The 17,400-nt window shown below is 47.8% G+C and overlaps 1 protein-coding gene across 4 annotated transcripts; it reads left to right on the forward strand.

The window, feature by feature from the left end:
* The first annotated feature begins 2,612 nt into the window (after nt 1-2,612).
* ABHD4 (abhydrolase domain containing 4, N-acyl phospholipase B) lies at nt 2,613-14,725 on the forward strand. 4 transcript variants are annotated; one of them, XM_033108325.1, is made up of 7 exons: nt 2,613-2,728; nt 6,037-6,125; nt 7,376-7,748; nt 7,900-8,054; nt 9,701-9,812; nt 12,393-12,579; nt 13,297-14,725. In XM_033108325.1, the coding sequence occupies exons 1-7, from the start codon at nt 2,667-2,669 to the stop codon at nt 13,384-13,386; spliced, it is 1,068 nt and encodes a 355-aa protein (XP_032964216.1). In that variant the 5' UTR covers nt 2,613-2,666; the 3' UTR covers nt 13,387-14,725. The 4 variants fall into 4 exon arrangements, with proteins under 4 accessions (XP_032964216.1, XP_032964218.1, XP_032964217.1 ...); XM_033108327.1 differs by having other exon boundaries at nt 2,621-2,728; nt 7,423-7,748; XM_033108326.1 differs by having other exon boundaries at nt 2,707-2,839.
* Nucleotides 14,726-17,400: the final 2,675 nt, after the last annotated feature.

The following is a 17,400-nucleotide window of genomic DNA, read 5'->3' on the forward strand; positions in this document are numbered from 1 at the left end:
CAGAAGTATTGATGTGAGTACAGAAAGAGAAATCATTTTTTTCTTTTACCTTGTTTCCTAATAGAACAGATTAATAGATTATTATTTTCAGGAGAAAAATGTTAAGAGGAATCAAATTGCAAACAGCACAAAGTCAAATTACTATCAAATTTCTAAAGTATCAAGTTTCTGCTCTAAGTCCTAGTAAAGCAGCAAATATCTTCAATGAGTCCATATCCCTTTATCCTAACAGAACTGTCCTTGCAGTCCCTGATGGAGTGGAACAACTTTGCAGGCTCCTTTGTCAGATTTCCTTCCCTCTTAGCTCCTTGGGAGTCCCATAAAGAGAAGCCCTCAGTCTTGCTTTATTCTTGGCACCCAAGACAGAGTCTAGCATACTGTTCTTTCCAAGGGCAGAACACTCTCCATACATGGGGCTGAAATCATCAGTGCTTGAGCAACATTGTCCAATATAATTTCCTGTGATGATGAAAATATCTCTGTGCTGTCCAATATGGTAGCCACTAGCCACATGTGGCTATTGAGCAATTGAAATGTAGCTAGTATAACAAGGAACTTTTATTTAATTTTTATTAATTTAAAATCTAAGTAGCCACGTGTGGCTAATGGCTATCGCACTGGACAGAGCAACTTAAGAGCTACTCCACTCAGTTCCTGTGTTTAATCCACGGGCCACACCTTGTTCATAGTTCATTCAAAAGGCAATAACATCCATATGAAACCAAAGAGGATCCATTCCTGCCAGACCTGAGTTATCAAGTTCTCAGCTCTACCTACTTCTGGAATACTTAATGTGACTTACAGGCACAGAAAAGAGGGTTTGCCAAAATTAGTTTTTATCCATAAATTAGTTTTAGACCATATTAGTACTTCAATCATACATAAAATCACACATTTGGAGGTAGAAGGAAAATATATTCTTTCATACTTGCACATATGGTGTCTTGTCTTAAAGACAAGGATAAAAAAATTACATTACATTTCTCCCCAGAGGTCTGCTTAGAGCAGAAACTGAGTCTTCTCCACTCTATAATTCTAGCAGATCCAGCCCAATCCTGAGATATCCCAGCTCTGAGGACACTGTAAGGGATCTATTAACTTTGGTTATAAAAGGCATTTTTCATGTGTTCAAGTTTCCTAGCTCCATGCCAGCTCTAATGTAAAGCTGGTTCGGCACGTGGAAACAAAACACAAATGCTTCTCTGCATTTCCTCTTGAGATGTGGTCTAGAGAGATCAAATACCAGTTCCAGTCATCTCATCCTTGCCTCAAAAAGTCTGCATCTTACAGGTTTTCAGAAAAGTGGAAGATTTTGTTGCCCTGACTCAAAGTAACGTAGCCTGGAATTTCCTATATGGTACAAGTTAGAATACAGCTTCCAAAACCTTTGACACTTAGCACATTGTTTTATAGGTAATTGTTTATACATCTGCCTCCTTGTTAGACTTTTTATCTATTTATTTGCCCAATAAGTACTGAGCATCTACTCTGTGCCACATCCTGTTCTAGGTGCTGGCGGCAAAGCGGAGAACAAAACAGACACGGTCCACCGTGAACCTTAGGCTCTAGTGGAGGTAAACTAATAATAAATGAGTAAACAAATATGTATGACAATTTCAGATAGTGATAAGTGTTATGAAGAAAATAATGTGACCTAACCAAGGAATGACCTGAAATCTGACAGCTGTCCATGGACATCAGGCCCCCCACGCCCTTTTTTTTTTTTTTACCAGTTCAGGTAAAGTTAAGAGCCAGCCTAAAGATCTGGCCCCTCTGCTGAAATACACTCAGAACCTGTGAGCTAAGCCAGCCACCCCATCGCCAAGTCCACACACCCCATTCCAGTTACCTAAAGGAGACCCAGCCCTATAGGTTAGTCCTTCAACTGCCCTGACTGAGGGGACAGGAGGTGGGAATCCTCCAAACTGTGGGAGACCGGGGGATGAGACACATCTTCCCTGGGAACTACATTGGGAAATGTCCGGAGGCAAGGGATTGCATCTTGGCGTATGTCACTCAGGTTTAGGGTTGCCAGAGAAAACTTGGGATGCCCGGTTATATCCCAAGTATTGTATGGGACATACTTATTCTATAAAAGTATTTGTTGTTTGTCTGAAATCCAACCTGTGTTTTATTTGTGAAATCTGGCGATCTACTTGGGGTACAGGCCCCCGGGGCCCTTTGTGGGAGCATTCAACCAGTGGTGTGGTCTCCACAAACATCAAAAGGCTCTGATTATAAAGAACACCAGGATTTGAGGGCGTGCTGGGTGACCGGGGGGGTCGGGTGGGGGGGTGTGGTGGAAGGAGAGCTATAATAGGGAATAGGGAAGCCCAAAAAGTGTTTGTGGAGCATGCAGGAGTAGTTCTGTCGCTTTTTAATGACGAGAGAAGGGAAGGCTGGTGGAGCTCCTCCCGTGAAGGACACTGTTGTTCGGTACTACTCATCTCCCTCCAATGTGTGACCAGGGTGACCGTCCAAGTCTGTGAGACCGCAGAGACCTCTCCGCCAGCACCCGTGTCCTGGGCCCGCCCACCCGCGGAGGTTCAAGGCCAGAGTCTGAGTCTGGGTTGGGGGGGCCGCCTCCCGGCAGGACGCGCTGGCCACGCCCCACTTTGTTATCCGACCCTTTTCTGGGTCAGCTGGTGCTGGCGTCAGGGGGAGGGATGTGTAGGCTCGGCTCGACTCGTCAGGGCTTGTTTACTATGGCTGATGATCTGGAGCAGCAGTGAGTTAATCCTGTCTCTTTCTTTTTCTCTTTCTCTCTCTGGGCCATGATCCTGGGAGTCTCTCTGGCTGTGGAACACTTTTAGACACCTTCCCGCCTTTCCTGTTTCAGGTGGGCTTCAGGGGAGGGCGGGGGTTTGCGTTTGCTCGCTTTGCTTTTCCGGCGGCAGAACCGGGGGAGCTGTGGGAAATAAGTTTGCCTGCAGCTTAGTGTTTTGGACTCTCCACGTTAGTCTTCGCATCGCTCGCTCCTCGTTCTCCTCTAGCCGCTGTACTTTGGGATTAGATTTAGTGGGTATGTCTGAGAAACCCCGAAGCACGCTTAGAGGACGCGGGAGTAGCAGCCAGGTCTACTCTTCTGGATTTGCCCCAGGATGGAAGTCGGGGGTGTGGGAAGAATCTCGCTTAGCCGGGCAAGGAGAGGGCCTGGGAAGAAGAGAGAAGGCTCCACCGCGCTGGAATAGATCTAATTGGAGTAAGGGGCTTGCAAGCTGTGTTTAGCTCTCGCCCACCAAGACATTTTGCAGCTTGCGATCCTAGTTGATAATGTTTTTAATCACCATGACAGTATTCTTTATGATGTGGTCTCAAATGTAGAGCTTTGGGGATTTGTTACCACTGTCTCAAGGGCATCAGGTTTGCATCAAGGGGTGCCACCTGTAGGTGGTGTAACTAGCCGTTCACAGCGTGGTCGGAACCAGGAAAAGTTTCTTGCAGAATGACTCAGCTCCCAGCCAAGCCTTGGTTTCACCAGAATAGGGCCTTTCCTGGATCCCGTGTTCCCCCTTTTCAGAGCTGCAGAATAGGCAGCTTGCAAAATGAATTAACTTTATGACAGTAACAGCTTCCTGTGCTTGAAGGAACTGCCTAGGGGAGTGTTGCTTTCTATGATGAGTTTTCCAAGAAGAAATGTCCAATAGCTACAATGACTTAGGGAAACACAGTATTAGAGCTGGTTGCCATGCAGGTAGTTCAGCTCCTTTTTACAAATGAAGAAGCTAGTACCCATGGAAGTTAGGAGACTTGCCCAAGATCACAGAGGTCCAACAGGCTTCTGACCCAGCACAGAACCCCTTCTGCCTCACCCCCATCAGGATAAAAACACTCTAGGCCAGGCTAAGTTCATGGCTAAGTGACTTCTCTGCTCCTTGCCCCAATCCACTTCCTCCCTCCCCACCGGTAATGCTCACCTCCCAATTGTATTGAGCAGATACAAAGAGCCAGGAACTCTTTCCAGGGCTGTACCTATAACGTTTCTGTGAAGAAGAGAGGCAAAATAAAGCTCCCCGAGTGTCTGCTGAGCAGCTGTGGTGCTGTTCCATGGAACAACATTGCTCCCGATTGCTGCTTTGGGCAGATAAAATGCAATGTGGGGTCTAGATGCAGTGGTCTGACTTGTCACAGTGTCTATGATGTGGAGAGAAAGTTTGCCTCATAAGACGGGCAAAATTCTGTGGTCTTGGTGCACATGCTTCAAGTTTACATGGAATTCCAGTGGAGAATTACAAGGATTTTGAATCATGTTGGATTGATTGAGACTGACAACTCCCAGCTGGCTGTAAAGTCATCGATGTACCACTCGCAGCTGCAACCCCAATATTTCTTTCAAACCTCAAACTGTCATTGACAGTTGCTACTTGCAAAACACTGGGAATGTAGACAGCTTATGATTTAGCTGGGGGGGGGTGAATGTTTATTGGGAGTTTATCTTGTGCCAGGCATTATTCTACGTGTGTTAGGTGCATTAACTCAATCTATAACAATCCTATGAGGTAGATACTAGTATTACCTACCGTTTAAAGATGAGGAAATGTTGACACAGGAAGGCCAAAATCATATTGCTGGTAAGTGGCAGTGCTAGGATTAGAACTTGGGCCCTCTGGCTTTAGACCACATCTCCTTTCAGAATACAGACTAGTGTGAAAGTGATGTCATATACTGTGAGTATTATTCATGTATGGCCTTGAAAAGCTGAAGCTGGAACGTCTACAGGAGAGGTACAGAGAAATCTGGATTTGAGGTCTGGGTCTAGTTCTGCTTCTTTTTCTAACTAGTTATATGACCTCTTTTGGCATCATTTTGCTCATCTGTAAAATAAAAAGGCTGGGCTAGATGTTTTCTAAGGAATCATCCTAATCAAAAATTCTGTGACTCAAATAATGTACTGGGATGCCCAGTGTGTACTAAGCGGGGGAGTTGGTAATGGTTCCTCTCATTCTCCCACAGAATGCCCCTGTGTGATACGCCCACATTCATAGGCCCTTCCTAGATAGAGCTGGTGGTGTCCGTCCTGTAATCCCTTTCACCCAGGCAGAGATCAAGAAAAGAGAAACGTCATACGGGATGGAAAAGGAATCATAAAAACTCATTCATTGAGTATCTAATTTGTCCCGGGAACCTTGCAAGTTTCCCTACATATCTAGATTCTCAAAGTCGGGTTATTTATCAGGCCAAAGCTATTCTGCTCATAAATGATAATACCGTGACTCACATGCAAGGTCTTTTTGGTCTGTTTGTTCTTTTAATTTCAAAACTGGTGCTTTCAACTTCTACCCTGCAATGACTTAAAGTCCCCCATGTATGGAGATAAAAGTCCCCTGGGTATGGAGCTTATTGTATCTGTTTTATTGCATGCCATGGGAGGTGAGGATTATGTGAAGTTTCTACTCATTTTATAATCTGGAATACAAGTCCAGCGGCAACCTGTGTCCAATCAGTGAATCACAGCAGGACTTGAACCCAGGTCTCCTACCTCCTGCTCCCTGCCTCTCCCATCTTGTTGCTCGAGGATTGCCTGAGAGCCCAACTGGCAGTGACAGTGCTCTGTACTTCCAGGGGCTTGGAAGAAGGCACACACAAACCCCAGTGCCCTGCCAGGAGAGTTGATGACATGGGAATTTGTCCTACTCAGAAGGAACATCCAGTCCTGAGGATAGCAAAAGATAACTGAAACATTAGTTAAAATTGGCTTTTTAAAACCCCTTGTAATCTCCTTGGACATTATGAAAATTAGTAACAAAGGGGATTATGAAGCTCAAATGAGATAACAAATGTGAAAGTGCTTTGTAGACTGTAAGGTGCTCTGCGCATGGTATTCTGAGTACCTTGAAACAAAAGGCATGTTGTTGGTAATAGCCATTTACCAGGGAACAGTAGCCGTCTATCAGGCAGTGAGGGAATTGCTGACTGTCGTATTGGGAGGTAACACCCTGCCCCCTGATAACTATTTTGTAACTGTCAGCACGGCTCAGGGCATCAGTGTTTCCTTCCAATGTTGCCAGTGAGCGTCTCTGTGTCTCCTTGTCCCAGGCCTCAAGGCTGGCTGAGCAGCTGGCTGCCCGCTTGGCGCCCCACTTCGATGTCTCAGCTGAAGAATGTGGAAGCCAGGATCCTCCAGTGTAAGTAGAAGGGACGACTTGTGCCGCCTCCCTCAGGAGGCCCAAGGAGGATACAGGATCTTCCCAGAGTTTGGTACACTGAGCCCAGTGACTCCTGATCAACAATGCCTGGGGGTGGGAGGAGGGGCTGTCAGTGATCTGAAGGAAGAAATTTGTACAGAGGACACCATATTCTATTAGGTTGGTGCAGAAGTCATTGCAGTTTAAAAGGTTAAAAATAACTGCAAAGACCGCAATTACTTTTGCACCAACCTAATACAATGGTTCCTCGATATCTCCCTCCCTATTGTCATGCTGGCTAGCTCCTGCCACATCCCACAACTTCACTTCCAACCCTCTACCAGCTATTCGCACGCCACACACACCAATATACACATTCTCTCTTTGCCGCCTTCTTTCTCGCCTTATTCTTCTCTTCTTCCTCTCTCCTCCCTCTCTCTTCCAAACACACAAGCACTTCTTAGATTTACCACCTTCCTACCCAAGGACCAGCAGTCCTATAGTCTTCTGTTTTGGGACAGGAGTTTGGGATTCCTACAGACCAGCTCTCACGGGCAGGGCATCCCATGAGCAGCAGCAGCCACTGGCTCAAACAAGACCTTTTGGCACAGCTCCCTATATTTCTTATATGATCTTAGCCACCTGGTACCACTGCCCCAGCCATCGCTACCCTCTTTCTTATGGGCCTGAGTAAGTACAACCAAAGAGCAGCCACAGCTTTTAAGCTTTTGGCCAGGATCCAGGTGACTTCCCCAAGGCAGCTCTGTCATGTGACTGCCTGCACGCCAGCAAAGCAAGCACTGCCCATCTTGGTCTGTCTCTAAGAGGAATAAGAGACACGGCTCAGGTCACATGGATCACCCCCTCCACCTGGCTCAACTCCAGTTAGAAGCTGCCCTCCCACCTACCCTCAGTGAGGACACTTCTGTCCATCTGTCAAGCCCCAAGATACAGGTACAGGAGATATGGATGCAGCAGCTCTGTGAGGTCAGTGGGGTCACTGCCACCCTGGGTCCAAAGGAAGCCAGGCAAACAGCCTCAAAGAATAAGATGGCCCGTCTTCTTACCTACACACTAGATGGTGTCAAATTGTATTAGAAGTTGAACTCTTAGGATGTATGGTGAGAGGGTTATGAAAGGAAGGAGGTGAGAAAGGGTTTGGGAATGGAGGGACAGAGCTAGAGTGGTAGTACAGGCCAAGCGATAATGCTGTAGGGCTTATTACTCTGCCCTGGATCCCCTCTCCCCAGGTCTGCAGAACAAGTTCCTGGCCCGATATGTGTCTCTCCCAAACCAGAACAAGATCTGGACGGTGACCGTGAGCCCCGAGCTCAGGGACCGCACCCCCTTGGTGATGGTACATGGCTTCGGGGGTGGCGTGGGCCTCTGGATCCTCAACATGGATTCACTGAGTGCCCGCCGTACACTGCACACCTTCGATCTGCTTGGTTTCGGGCGAAGCTCAAGGCCAACATTCCCGAGGGACCCCGAGGGGGCTGAGAATGAGTTTGTGACCTCGATAGAGACGTGGCGGGAGACCATGGGGATCCCCAGTATGATCCTCCTGGGACACAGTTTGGGAGGATTCCTGGCCACTTCTTACTCTATCAAGTACCCTGAAAGGTAAGGAGGAGCCACCCTCTCGGTCATGACCTAACTCCTTGCCTTGCCAGAGCCCTTCCAGTGTTAGTTTCCAATAGTTCTCTTCTTCCTGAGCGAGTTAAGGGCTATGGTACCTCCAAGCAAATACAGCATCTCCTTTGTCCTCCTTTAGAGTTAAACACCTCATCCTGGTGGACCCATGGGGCTTTCCCCTCCGACCAACTGACCCCAGTGAGATCCGTGCACCCCCAACCTGGTTCAAGGCTGTGGCCTCTGTCCTAGGGCGTTCTAATCCACTGGCTGTTCTTCGAGTAGCTGGGCCTTGGGGTGAGTAGCCTACGGATAAAGAAACTATCTCCTCAAACCCAGGCTGTCCCATTCTAGAAGCTCTACTGTACCTGGACTCCCATCCTCCCCACTGGTTCTTGAAAAGTGGGAATGGGCCTAGCATTGTTATTTAAAGCTATTCATCTGGACCAGATCTCTTGGTCTGCAGTTTCAGAACGTTCTTTATTCTTTCATCCGCATGGTAAAAGCTTTCCTGTACAATGGACAGATGGAGCAGAACTACTACTCTGTGTCTTGGCTAGACCCCCAGAGAGAGACAGAGAGGGGCCACGGGGTGCCTCTTCCTCTGCTGAGTTCTTATGCTACGTGTGTGTGAATTTATGGCAACCTGTTGGCGAGTCAGCATGGTAACCACCACTGGCTCCCATCTCTGCAGCTCACCTGGCACCTGCAGCAGGGAGCTGTCAGAACCATAGCCTCCGACACAACCCACAGTGTCAGGCAAACCCCTCAAAACCATGCCCTACGCCAGTCAGACACCACATCTTCACCATTCAGTAGCGGTCAGCAAATTCTGTGGCTAAAAGGAGGGAAGGAGTTCCAGGTGGGGCTGGGCAGGCAGCAAGTAAGTGGAATCAGTAGGTCCCAGGCTTCTGACCTCACTCTGCCAGCACCCTAACTTTCTGGGGAGCTTTTTACTCTGATGAAGTGAAAAGCAGATTCCCTTAATGGAAAAGACTGGTGACCCTCTATCTTACACCAATAGCTTATGCATACATAGTAATGCTCAATAGCCAATTATCAGTTAATTGCTAATGGCCAAATAAGAGTTGTTTCTCGAGGCCCTTCGTGAGAAACAGAATGATTCTGGTACAGAAAAATTAGCATTTGAGTAGAAGGTAGGAGTTTAGGAGAAGCCCAGCTCTTACCACTCCCCTTTTCTAAATTTGTATCTGGCCAGGTTCGTGCATGGGCATGAGAGCTAATGTGGTTGGGGCAGTTGGCTGGCAGCCATGGAGGAGGGCCAGAACCGAGGAGATCCTGGCTGTGCCTCCCTCTCACCCCTGATTTCTCACATGCAGACAGAAGACCAGAAGAGAGGGAGAAGTCAGAAGGGTGACCATTAGGCCCAGTTTTCACAGTCTTTTCTGGGTGCCATACTGCTTTTTCATGAACTATATAAAGAAGGTGAAGGGAACAGATTGCTCTAAAACTATGCCCCAAGTCTGAGATGCCAGGGTTAAGTTTGCCTCTCCACTCATATTCTGTTACAAGCCTCAACATGAGCGGGCTCTTGGGAGGTGGTCTAGTTTCATCCACTGCCTTCAGAATATTAAAAGGCCGTTAGGGTCTCGGAGAATAGCTCAGACTGTAAAAGGAAAGCCTCTCAACCAAGGACTCTTATGGGGCTTGCGATCCTTGGAGGAAAAGATCTTGGGATTTCATTGAACTGAAAATAATCTGATTCCTCATGAAGTTAGACTGTTAAAAATTCTTTGGTAACCAACTGCCTCTCATTTGTAGTCATCTGGAGCTTCCCGAAAGACTCTCAGACTCCTTCTGCCACTATAATAAAGTTAAATGTACAAAGCAAACAAACCCTTAGGAGAAATAATGTTTGATGAAAGTTGTTAAAACACTCTCCCCCACCACTGGCCACTCCATGGTTTTCTATCCCCTCCCAGGGCCTGGCCTGGTGCAGCGATTCCGACCAGACTTCAAGCGCAAGTTCGCAGACTTCTTTGAAGATGATACTATATCGGAGTATATCTACCACTGCAATGCACAGAATCCCAGGTGAAGGCAGCTCCCAGAGCCAGCTTGGGGTGGATGGGTTTGGGGATAAAACTCCAACTGCTAGAAAACGACGGAACTGTCCCAGGATCATTCTGTGCTGTATTTCTTCTTCCACAAATCTCTCATTCAGTGAGGGGACCAGAGGCATTAGCATGCTTGATCATTTCCAGAAACTTCCCCAGGGATAGGCACACAAGGCTAGCGAAGATAATAGATTAATTAAAATTGCCATTTTCTCTAGAGGAGGACTCTTACTCTTCTCTGGAGATATGCCATTAGCCTGATAGGCAAGAGTCTGAAAAACATGTGAAAAGATCTTTTTTATTTTTAATACTAAAAATATGATGTGGACATAGTATTTTTATAAAGGCAAAAAAAAAAAAGAACGAAAGAACTCTTCTGTCCCAGACCTGTAACTCCCAAATTTCCATGTTATTTGCAGTCAGATAGCACGTGACGTTGCTTCAGAGAACCTCCTTGCCTATCTTCTTTTGCACATGTGTGACTCTATCTATAGAATACATTCCTGTAAATAGAATTGCTGATTGAGAGAGTGTGCATTTTAAATTTTAATTATGTGACCCTTGAAATACTTATTGTTGGAATAGGAATTTCTTCCAAATCTTTTGGAGATTTCGGGGTATGCCCAGAATCTTGAGAGGTTCCTATCTATGACTATGACTACTCACACAGCTGGCCCTCCAAGCCTGTTGATCTGCAGTCTTGGCAGCTGACGGCCCAGGCAGAGTCAGGGAGGGACTCTTTCCCTCAGGCCGTGCTGTGGGAGTGGTTGAGACCAGGAGGCTGCACTGGTGGCACCCTCTGTGCTGGCTTCACCCCAAGCTGCTGGGAGACATCTGAGGGGAGCCACAGTTCCCGGGAGCAGCAGCACTGCCCCACCTCATCTCAGGCCTGTCTAGGTCACCCGTCGTGAGCCAAAGCTGTGAAGAAGAGGGGGTTTATAATACTGTCTGAGCATTAGCCTCAAACCCAGACAGCTTTCAGGCAGCGTGGGAACTGCCCATCCAACATTCCTCATGAGCTCAGCTAATTGAAAGGCCCCACTTAGGCAGCAGTCGAGAAACTCAGCTCAATAGTCTAATCAGGTAGCCCCCTGCTTCATGCTCTTGACCCCTCTTTCAGCCCCCACTGGGCTCAGGGCCAGTCTCATACCCACTTGAGGCCCCACAGACCCAACCCAGCCCTTTCCTCGGAACATTCCCCAGTCCTAGACCTAGTTCTGTATAATGAATGGCCTCCCAATCTAAGCCACAGAATATATAAAATCATGGGACTCATTCCTGTCCTGGAGGAAGCAGAGATGACATCGGTGAGAACCAGTCCCCTCCCCCCAAACATCATCACTCAATTTTATAACCCCCTGAGGGTTTCTGAGTTGTAACCCTGACAAGCTCAAGGTAACTCTTACCATTCCCTTGGAAAACATGAAATTTGGCCAAGGAAAAATGTTTGGGGGGTGCGGAGGTGTACCTATTTCATTTCACCTAAACTTAAGGGCTTTGTACATATTTTCACTTTCCTCACAATGACCTAATAAAGTAGGTATAATTCCTCTCTAATTTGTAGAAGAGAAAATTAAAGTGTGTTCTGGTTACATGGCTTGCTAAGAGAGTATAGCCAGGATTTCAAGTCATGTCTCTCTGACTCCAGAGTCTGTGATTTTTCTACTATGCTATGATGTCTTAAGGAAGAACTGTTTCTGGTGGCCTGTGCAGAACTCAGGCTCCCCTCATCCCAGAGGTGCGAAGGAGACCAGGTATCCCTGAACAGCCTGAGCCTGGTAGGAGGCAGTCCCTCCTCTGCCTCACGCAAAGCTACAGACCAGCCCAGAAAGCTACTTCCATCCCAGGCTTGCAGACCACTCATGATATGGCTTAGTTCTACTTAAGGAAATTACCAGAAAGCAAAGTAGATTTGATTGGCAGTCATTGCTTTTCACATAGCACAAACTGCTGCTTCCCTTAGGTCCTCACAAGACTGATGTTTCTTTCCAGTCTACTCAGGAAACCCTTTATACTACTACGGTACTGGCTTTTCAGAGTCCACCTCAAATGAACTCCTTGACCTTCCTCCACGTCTTGCAGGCTAAGTCCTTAGTCTGTGTTCTCATGACACTCTACCAATCTTTCATAATTCTTGGAAAATTTGAAGTTAAATAATTAATCACATAATTCATTATCTAATGCCTAAAGTATGAGCTAAACTGTGAGCTGCAGGAGGGCAGGTATAGCATCTTTCTTGTTCATATGTTCCCTTAGCTCAGGGTATGGCACATAAATATTTGTTGAATAAATATTAACTCATTGCATTCTTGGACAATTCTCAGTGCCCTGGGGGTTTTTACAAGCATGTCCCTTTAGCTGTTCTGTGATAGGAGGGCTCTGGAGATTTAGTCCTGTCTCCTAATCTTACCAATATTTAATGAGTCTCAAACCCAGGGTTTGAGAGGAATACCAAGATGATGAAAATATGGCCCCAGCCTCTGAAAAGACCAACAAGTTGACATTTTATGCTGTGGGGTTTATTCTACTAATTGCCTCACCTTATTTTGCTTCTTAGTGGTGAGACGGCCTTCAAAGCCATGATGGAGTCCTTCGGCTGGGCTCGGCGCCCCATGTTAGAGCGAATTCACTTAATTCGAAAAGATGTGCCCATCACCATGATCTATGGGGCCAACACCTGGATAGATACCAGCACAGGAGAAAAGGTGAAGCTGCAGCGGCCGGACTCCTATGTCCGAGACATGGTACGTTGGCCATCCAAGCAGCAGGGCTGAGGTGGAAAACCTGTACATTCAATGCCAGCACCTGTTGGTTGACTCTCAGCATGGATGAGCTCTCAGGGTAGAGAGGGTGAGGACAAGAGGGATGGACAGACTGAGATGGGGCAGTGGATTTGAAAGGGGTGGCTCTCTGTTATTTCATAATTAGGGGCCTCTCACTTCTGTGGAGCCCAGTTCAGTGAAAGGCAGGTTCTTGCCCAGTAGCCAGACACAGACATCACGCTACCCCTCCAGCCCCGGTGTAACTCCCACTCAAAACCAGAGCCGTGAACAGTAGAACAAGGAGTAGAGGCTGCCATGACACCACCTCACCACACTCCTGCCTTCCCTTTTTTCTTAGTCCCCTCCACCCTCATTTGCTAATGAATGTGCTTAATTAGGCTGGGTGCCTACTGGGCCCTGGTTTACCGGACCTGTGGGTGAAATGAGCAGAGCAGTGGTGGGGCTAGCATGGAAGGCAAGATGCAGGGAATGGCCATGGGAGAAGGAGAATGGGATACTGAGAGTCACTGGCTCCCGCAGGAAAGTGCCAAGATGTGGGGAGAAAGGTGGACCATTGTTTCTCATAAGTACTTAATGGGTGATGGGCGAGCAGGTCTAAAGGAAAAGAAATGGTTCGACAGCTGTCCGGTGCCTGGAGTAAAGGGCTTTCCCACCCCCCACGGGCTTCTCTCTCCGCAGGAGATTGAGGGTGCTTCACACCATGTCTATGCAGACCAGCCACACATCTTCAATGCGATGGTGGAAGAGATCTGTGACTCTGTTGATTGAGCTGCTCTCCCTAGAGGAAGAGGAGAAAGCCAGAGAGTCGCCTCCCTGTCTGCTTACTCACCCCTCTGTCCTTTCCTCACCAACTAACATGTGCCAGCCAGGCAGAGTCTTGGGCTATCCTCAGGACAGGAACACAGTGAAGAGCACTCCAGCACACGAAGGGCTTGAGGCAGAAGCCACAAGAAGCCTTGAGCTCCCCACGCCAGGGAAGAACATTCCCTCCATGCCAAGTGTCACCCAGATGGTGGTTGTCAAGGGCCTGCACCCAGCCACGTTTCTTCCCTGCCAAAGGGAGGGCGGCCTCTCTTCCCCTGGACAAAGGAGAGGCTCCCAGCCTTTCCCAGCTCTGGGATGTTTGTGGGAGTAGGTTTCACGCAATAGCATTTTCCTCCTCCATCAGCCCCTGGCCCCCATCCCATGCCAGCGTCCAGGGTCTGGTTGAGACCAGTTCCCACTTAACTACCAAGAGCAGGTCGTGAAGCTTCCCTGTTCTGCAGAGTCCCTCCCATGACCTGAGAGGTCACATCCAAAGGCCTCATTAACAGATGAGGAACAGTCCAGGGCAGGACATGGCTGGCCCATGGTGATAAAGCTCTTTTCCAGGAAAGCTCAGGCTAGAACCCACTTCTGTTGACACCCAATGCTCATTGCAGACTCCACTTGCTGAGGTTTGAGGCAGGCACCATTGCCATGGGATAACTGACCAAGGATAAGCCCGTCCCTGCCACGTTCCAGCCCCATTGCACAGGGTGCTGTTGTCCTGCCCTGCGTCTCAACTCTGGCTGCCTAAGCGGGGGACACTCAGTGCTTTCTTCCCTTCCCTCTTTTACTCCCTACAGGGAGGTCCCTGGGCCTCCCTCTGTGCCTTGGGCCCTGAAGCCCCACTTGTAGTATAGAGCAAAGGTGGTCCCTGGGGAGAGAAAGGAAAGGCCCTTCAACTCAGGGCCGAATCTGGATTCCCATGCTCACCAGGGTTTTTCTACCTGCCCCTAGAGCTGGGGCCACCCGGAACCCCTGCTCATGGTGCAGAAGGGAGCCTCATGCCAGCAGTTTCCTGTCCTCATCAGCCACAGGATGGTTCTCACTGCCTGGCCCTTTGTCCCTGCCATCTGTCTCCAGTTCATCCCACCCAGCCTACCTGTCACTCTTTCCCAGGGGCTGGGTCCAGGTTTGGGGCAGTAGGCTGGGCCGTGCCCCAGAACCAGGGCAGCTCCTGCCTGCCCTTCACTTCTGTAAAGCCAACCCTTACACCAGAATATTAACTCCTGGTGCTTTGTACTACTGGTCCAGCTACCTTGGGCTCCTTTTCTACATTAATAAAGAAATGAGTGAAAACTGCTGGCGGTGTTGATGTTTAATACTGCTCCGACAAGAATGCTGGGGTGATGCTTAACAGCCCATGTAATGCCTGAGTCAGAGAAGGGAGCCCTGAGGGGTACCTGCTTACACGGCTTTCCCTTTCCCCGTTAGCGTAGCCGCCCTCTAGACCTAGATTGGCACAGGCCATCCTACCCCCTCAGGCTGGATGGGGAGTGCAGATGGGCCAAACCCTAATTCACAGGAGAATGAGGCAGACCTGGGTGCTCCCTGCTGCTCAGTAAACAGCCTTCTGAAGTTCACGGGGACTGTCCCCTATAGCCTGTTCTCCTAACTCCTACTCATCCCCTCAAATATTCCTTAGATGGAAGCCTGTCTCTGGCCCCCCAGGCTGGACTTGGACCCCCTCTTCTGTGTCTCCATGGCACACTCAACTGCCCCTTTTGTAAAACTCAAACATGTGGTCACTTGCTTAATGTCTGTCTTTCCTCCCTAGATCATAAATTACTTAAGGACAAGAGGCACATCTGGCATCTAGTTCATGTTCAATAAATGTTTGTTTTCATTTAGTCAAGAGAAGTGAGATATGCCAAATGTTCAAAAAAAAGTGTTCAAAGCATTACCGATAGTGCCCACTGTGTTCTAGCTGAACTCCAGTTAGGCCCAGAATTCCACAGCTCAAAGTAACACATAATACTACATATGTCATGATGAATGAATGAACAAATGAATGAATGGAACTCCTGGGTATAATTACAAAGCTCTGATCCATCTCAAGACCCTCTGTCTTCTCTGACTAAAGATTGCCTGATGGCCAACTCAGCTGTCTAAAGGAGAGGGCAAGTATTTGGAGCTTATTGCATGCCAAGAACTGAGACTACAATAGTGAAGAAACATGGTCCCTGCTTTCATGGGAAATTACACTCTACAGGGAGAGGCACACTTAATGAAATTATTATGTACATAAATATAAAACTGCAACTGAAAAGGGCAACCCTTGAAAGGTCAGGAAGGCTTCCCTCAGAAGTAATGACAGCTGAGCCTGAAGGAAGTGCAGGTAGAGGGAGGGGAAGGAGTGTCTGGAGAGAACACAGAATGTAAAGGCCTATTAGCAGGGAAGGTGGCTGTGAGACAGGGCTGGGGAGCTGGGTGGGGAGCCGCTCACATAAGCCCTCTGGCCATGAAAAGAATGTTGAGTTCATCCTAAAAGCAATGGAACAAAATAACTGGAGTGTCAGGATGGGGTCGGGAGTGTGACAGAATCCAATGTGGGACTTGAAGTGACCACTGGCTGCTCTATGGAGTATAGATTGGAGGAGGATGAGTCCCTGCAAGGGAACTTTGAGGCTACTGCAGTGGTCCAGGCCAGAGAAGCCGGAAGCTTGGACTTGGCCAGTGGCTAATGGACACAGAAGAGGAAGGTGCAAGAAATGTTTAGGAGGTAAAAGCGAAAGAATTTGTCAACACTGAGTGATGCGACCACCCCTTTGGAGGCAGTAGTCAGCAAACCTGTTCACATAACACAACAACCTAGGGTATTTTTAAAAATATAGATTATTGGGCTGTATTCCCCAGAGTTTTATTCAATAAATCTGGATGGAGTCTGACCATGACATTGCATTTAAACACATTCCCTAGGAGATTCTGAGGCCCCCTGTCTGCAGGCACTGGACTAAGGGACGCTGTGTCTCTGACACTTGACCCAGATGGCCCCTGTAGAGAAGTAGGACCTGTGGCCCTGAAAGTTTATCTCTTGCTTGCTCCAAAACCACTTTGGAGGACCACACATGATCTGATTTTCCCAAATCCACACAACGCAAACACATTCCTCAGGAGCAGGTGCAATAAGAGTCTGCGGAAAGTCACCCAGAGTGCCCTGTTTACACTACCAGGCCCATATATACACACACTCCATCTGACTTGTTAGGTACAGCCGGACGAATGAGTCACTGGGGACAAAAATTGGTCTGTAAGAATTTATTTGGCCTCCTTGAGCTGCAGAATTCAGGTTAGAAAAGACCATAACCTTGTCGTAAGAAAGGTATGGAGTTTTATAGGTATAGGGGGCGGTCACAAGCAAGCAGGGAGCAGGACTAGGTGGCTTCTAAGATAAGATGGTTTCTATTCAGCACATTCTGGGCGGTTTCTCCAGGCTTAAGGCAGTTTCGGCCTGTAGTGGAATTTTCTATTGAGCTCGGCTTTGTCTGTTGGGGTGGGGGGAAGAAGCAGTTAAGCCGGTCTTCGGCAACCTTTGCATATGTTATGTAGATTTAAGTTGGAGCCAGGAGTGGATCCCTTACGGATGCAAAACCTCTCCCAAGTCACAGGACCAGCCTGGGCCGAAGTAGATAGAAACACTGAAACGCGTATGCATGGTAAATGTATAGGAAGCAGAGTTATTAAGAGGCAAAGAAAGAAAAGAAAACTTTCAAAAAGACCAGAGATCCAAATCTTGAAATAGAAGATTTAGTGCCACCATTACAATCCCGTCTTAACATGGCTAGGGCGTTCCTGACATTCCGAGGGCTGGGACTAAGAAATCACTATGAACATACCAGCCAATCAGCACCTTTCCTGGCATGTTCTAAGGATTTATGGTAACAGTTCACGCAATAAACTTGAGCTCAAAGGACTAGCAGTTTACAAGGAGAGATTCCAGAGATAGACATAAAAGACTATGATTAACCCAAGACCAGG

The sequence above is a fragment of the Rhinolophus ferrumequinum genome, chromosome 6 (genome assembly GCF_004115265.2).
Source record: "Rhinolophus ferrumequinum isolate MPI-CBG mRhiFer1 chromosome 6, mRhiFer1_v1.p, whole genome shotgun sequence".
NCBI lineage: Eukaryota > Metazoa > Chordata > Mammalia > Chiroptera > Rhinolophidae > Rhinolophus > Rhinolophus ferrumequinum.

Bases quoted from the DNA above. Each gene is read 5' to 3' on its own strand.
- ABHD4 (XM_033108325.1), top strand. From the start codon at position 2,667: ATGTGTAGGCTCGGCTCGACTCGTCAGGGCTTGTTTACTATGGCTGAT. The intron at 8,055-9,700 runs GTGAGTAGCCTA...ATCCCCTCCCAG, and splicing joins TCGAGTAGCTGGGCCTTGGG to GGCCTGGCCTGGTGCAGCGA. The intron at 12,580-13,296 runs GTACGTTGGCCA...CTCTCTCCGCAG, and splicing joins ACTCCTATGTCCGAGACATG to GAGATTGAGGGTGCTTCACA.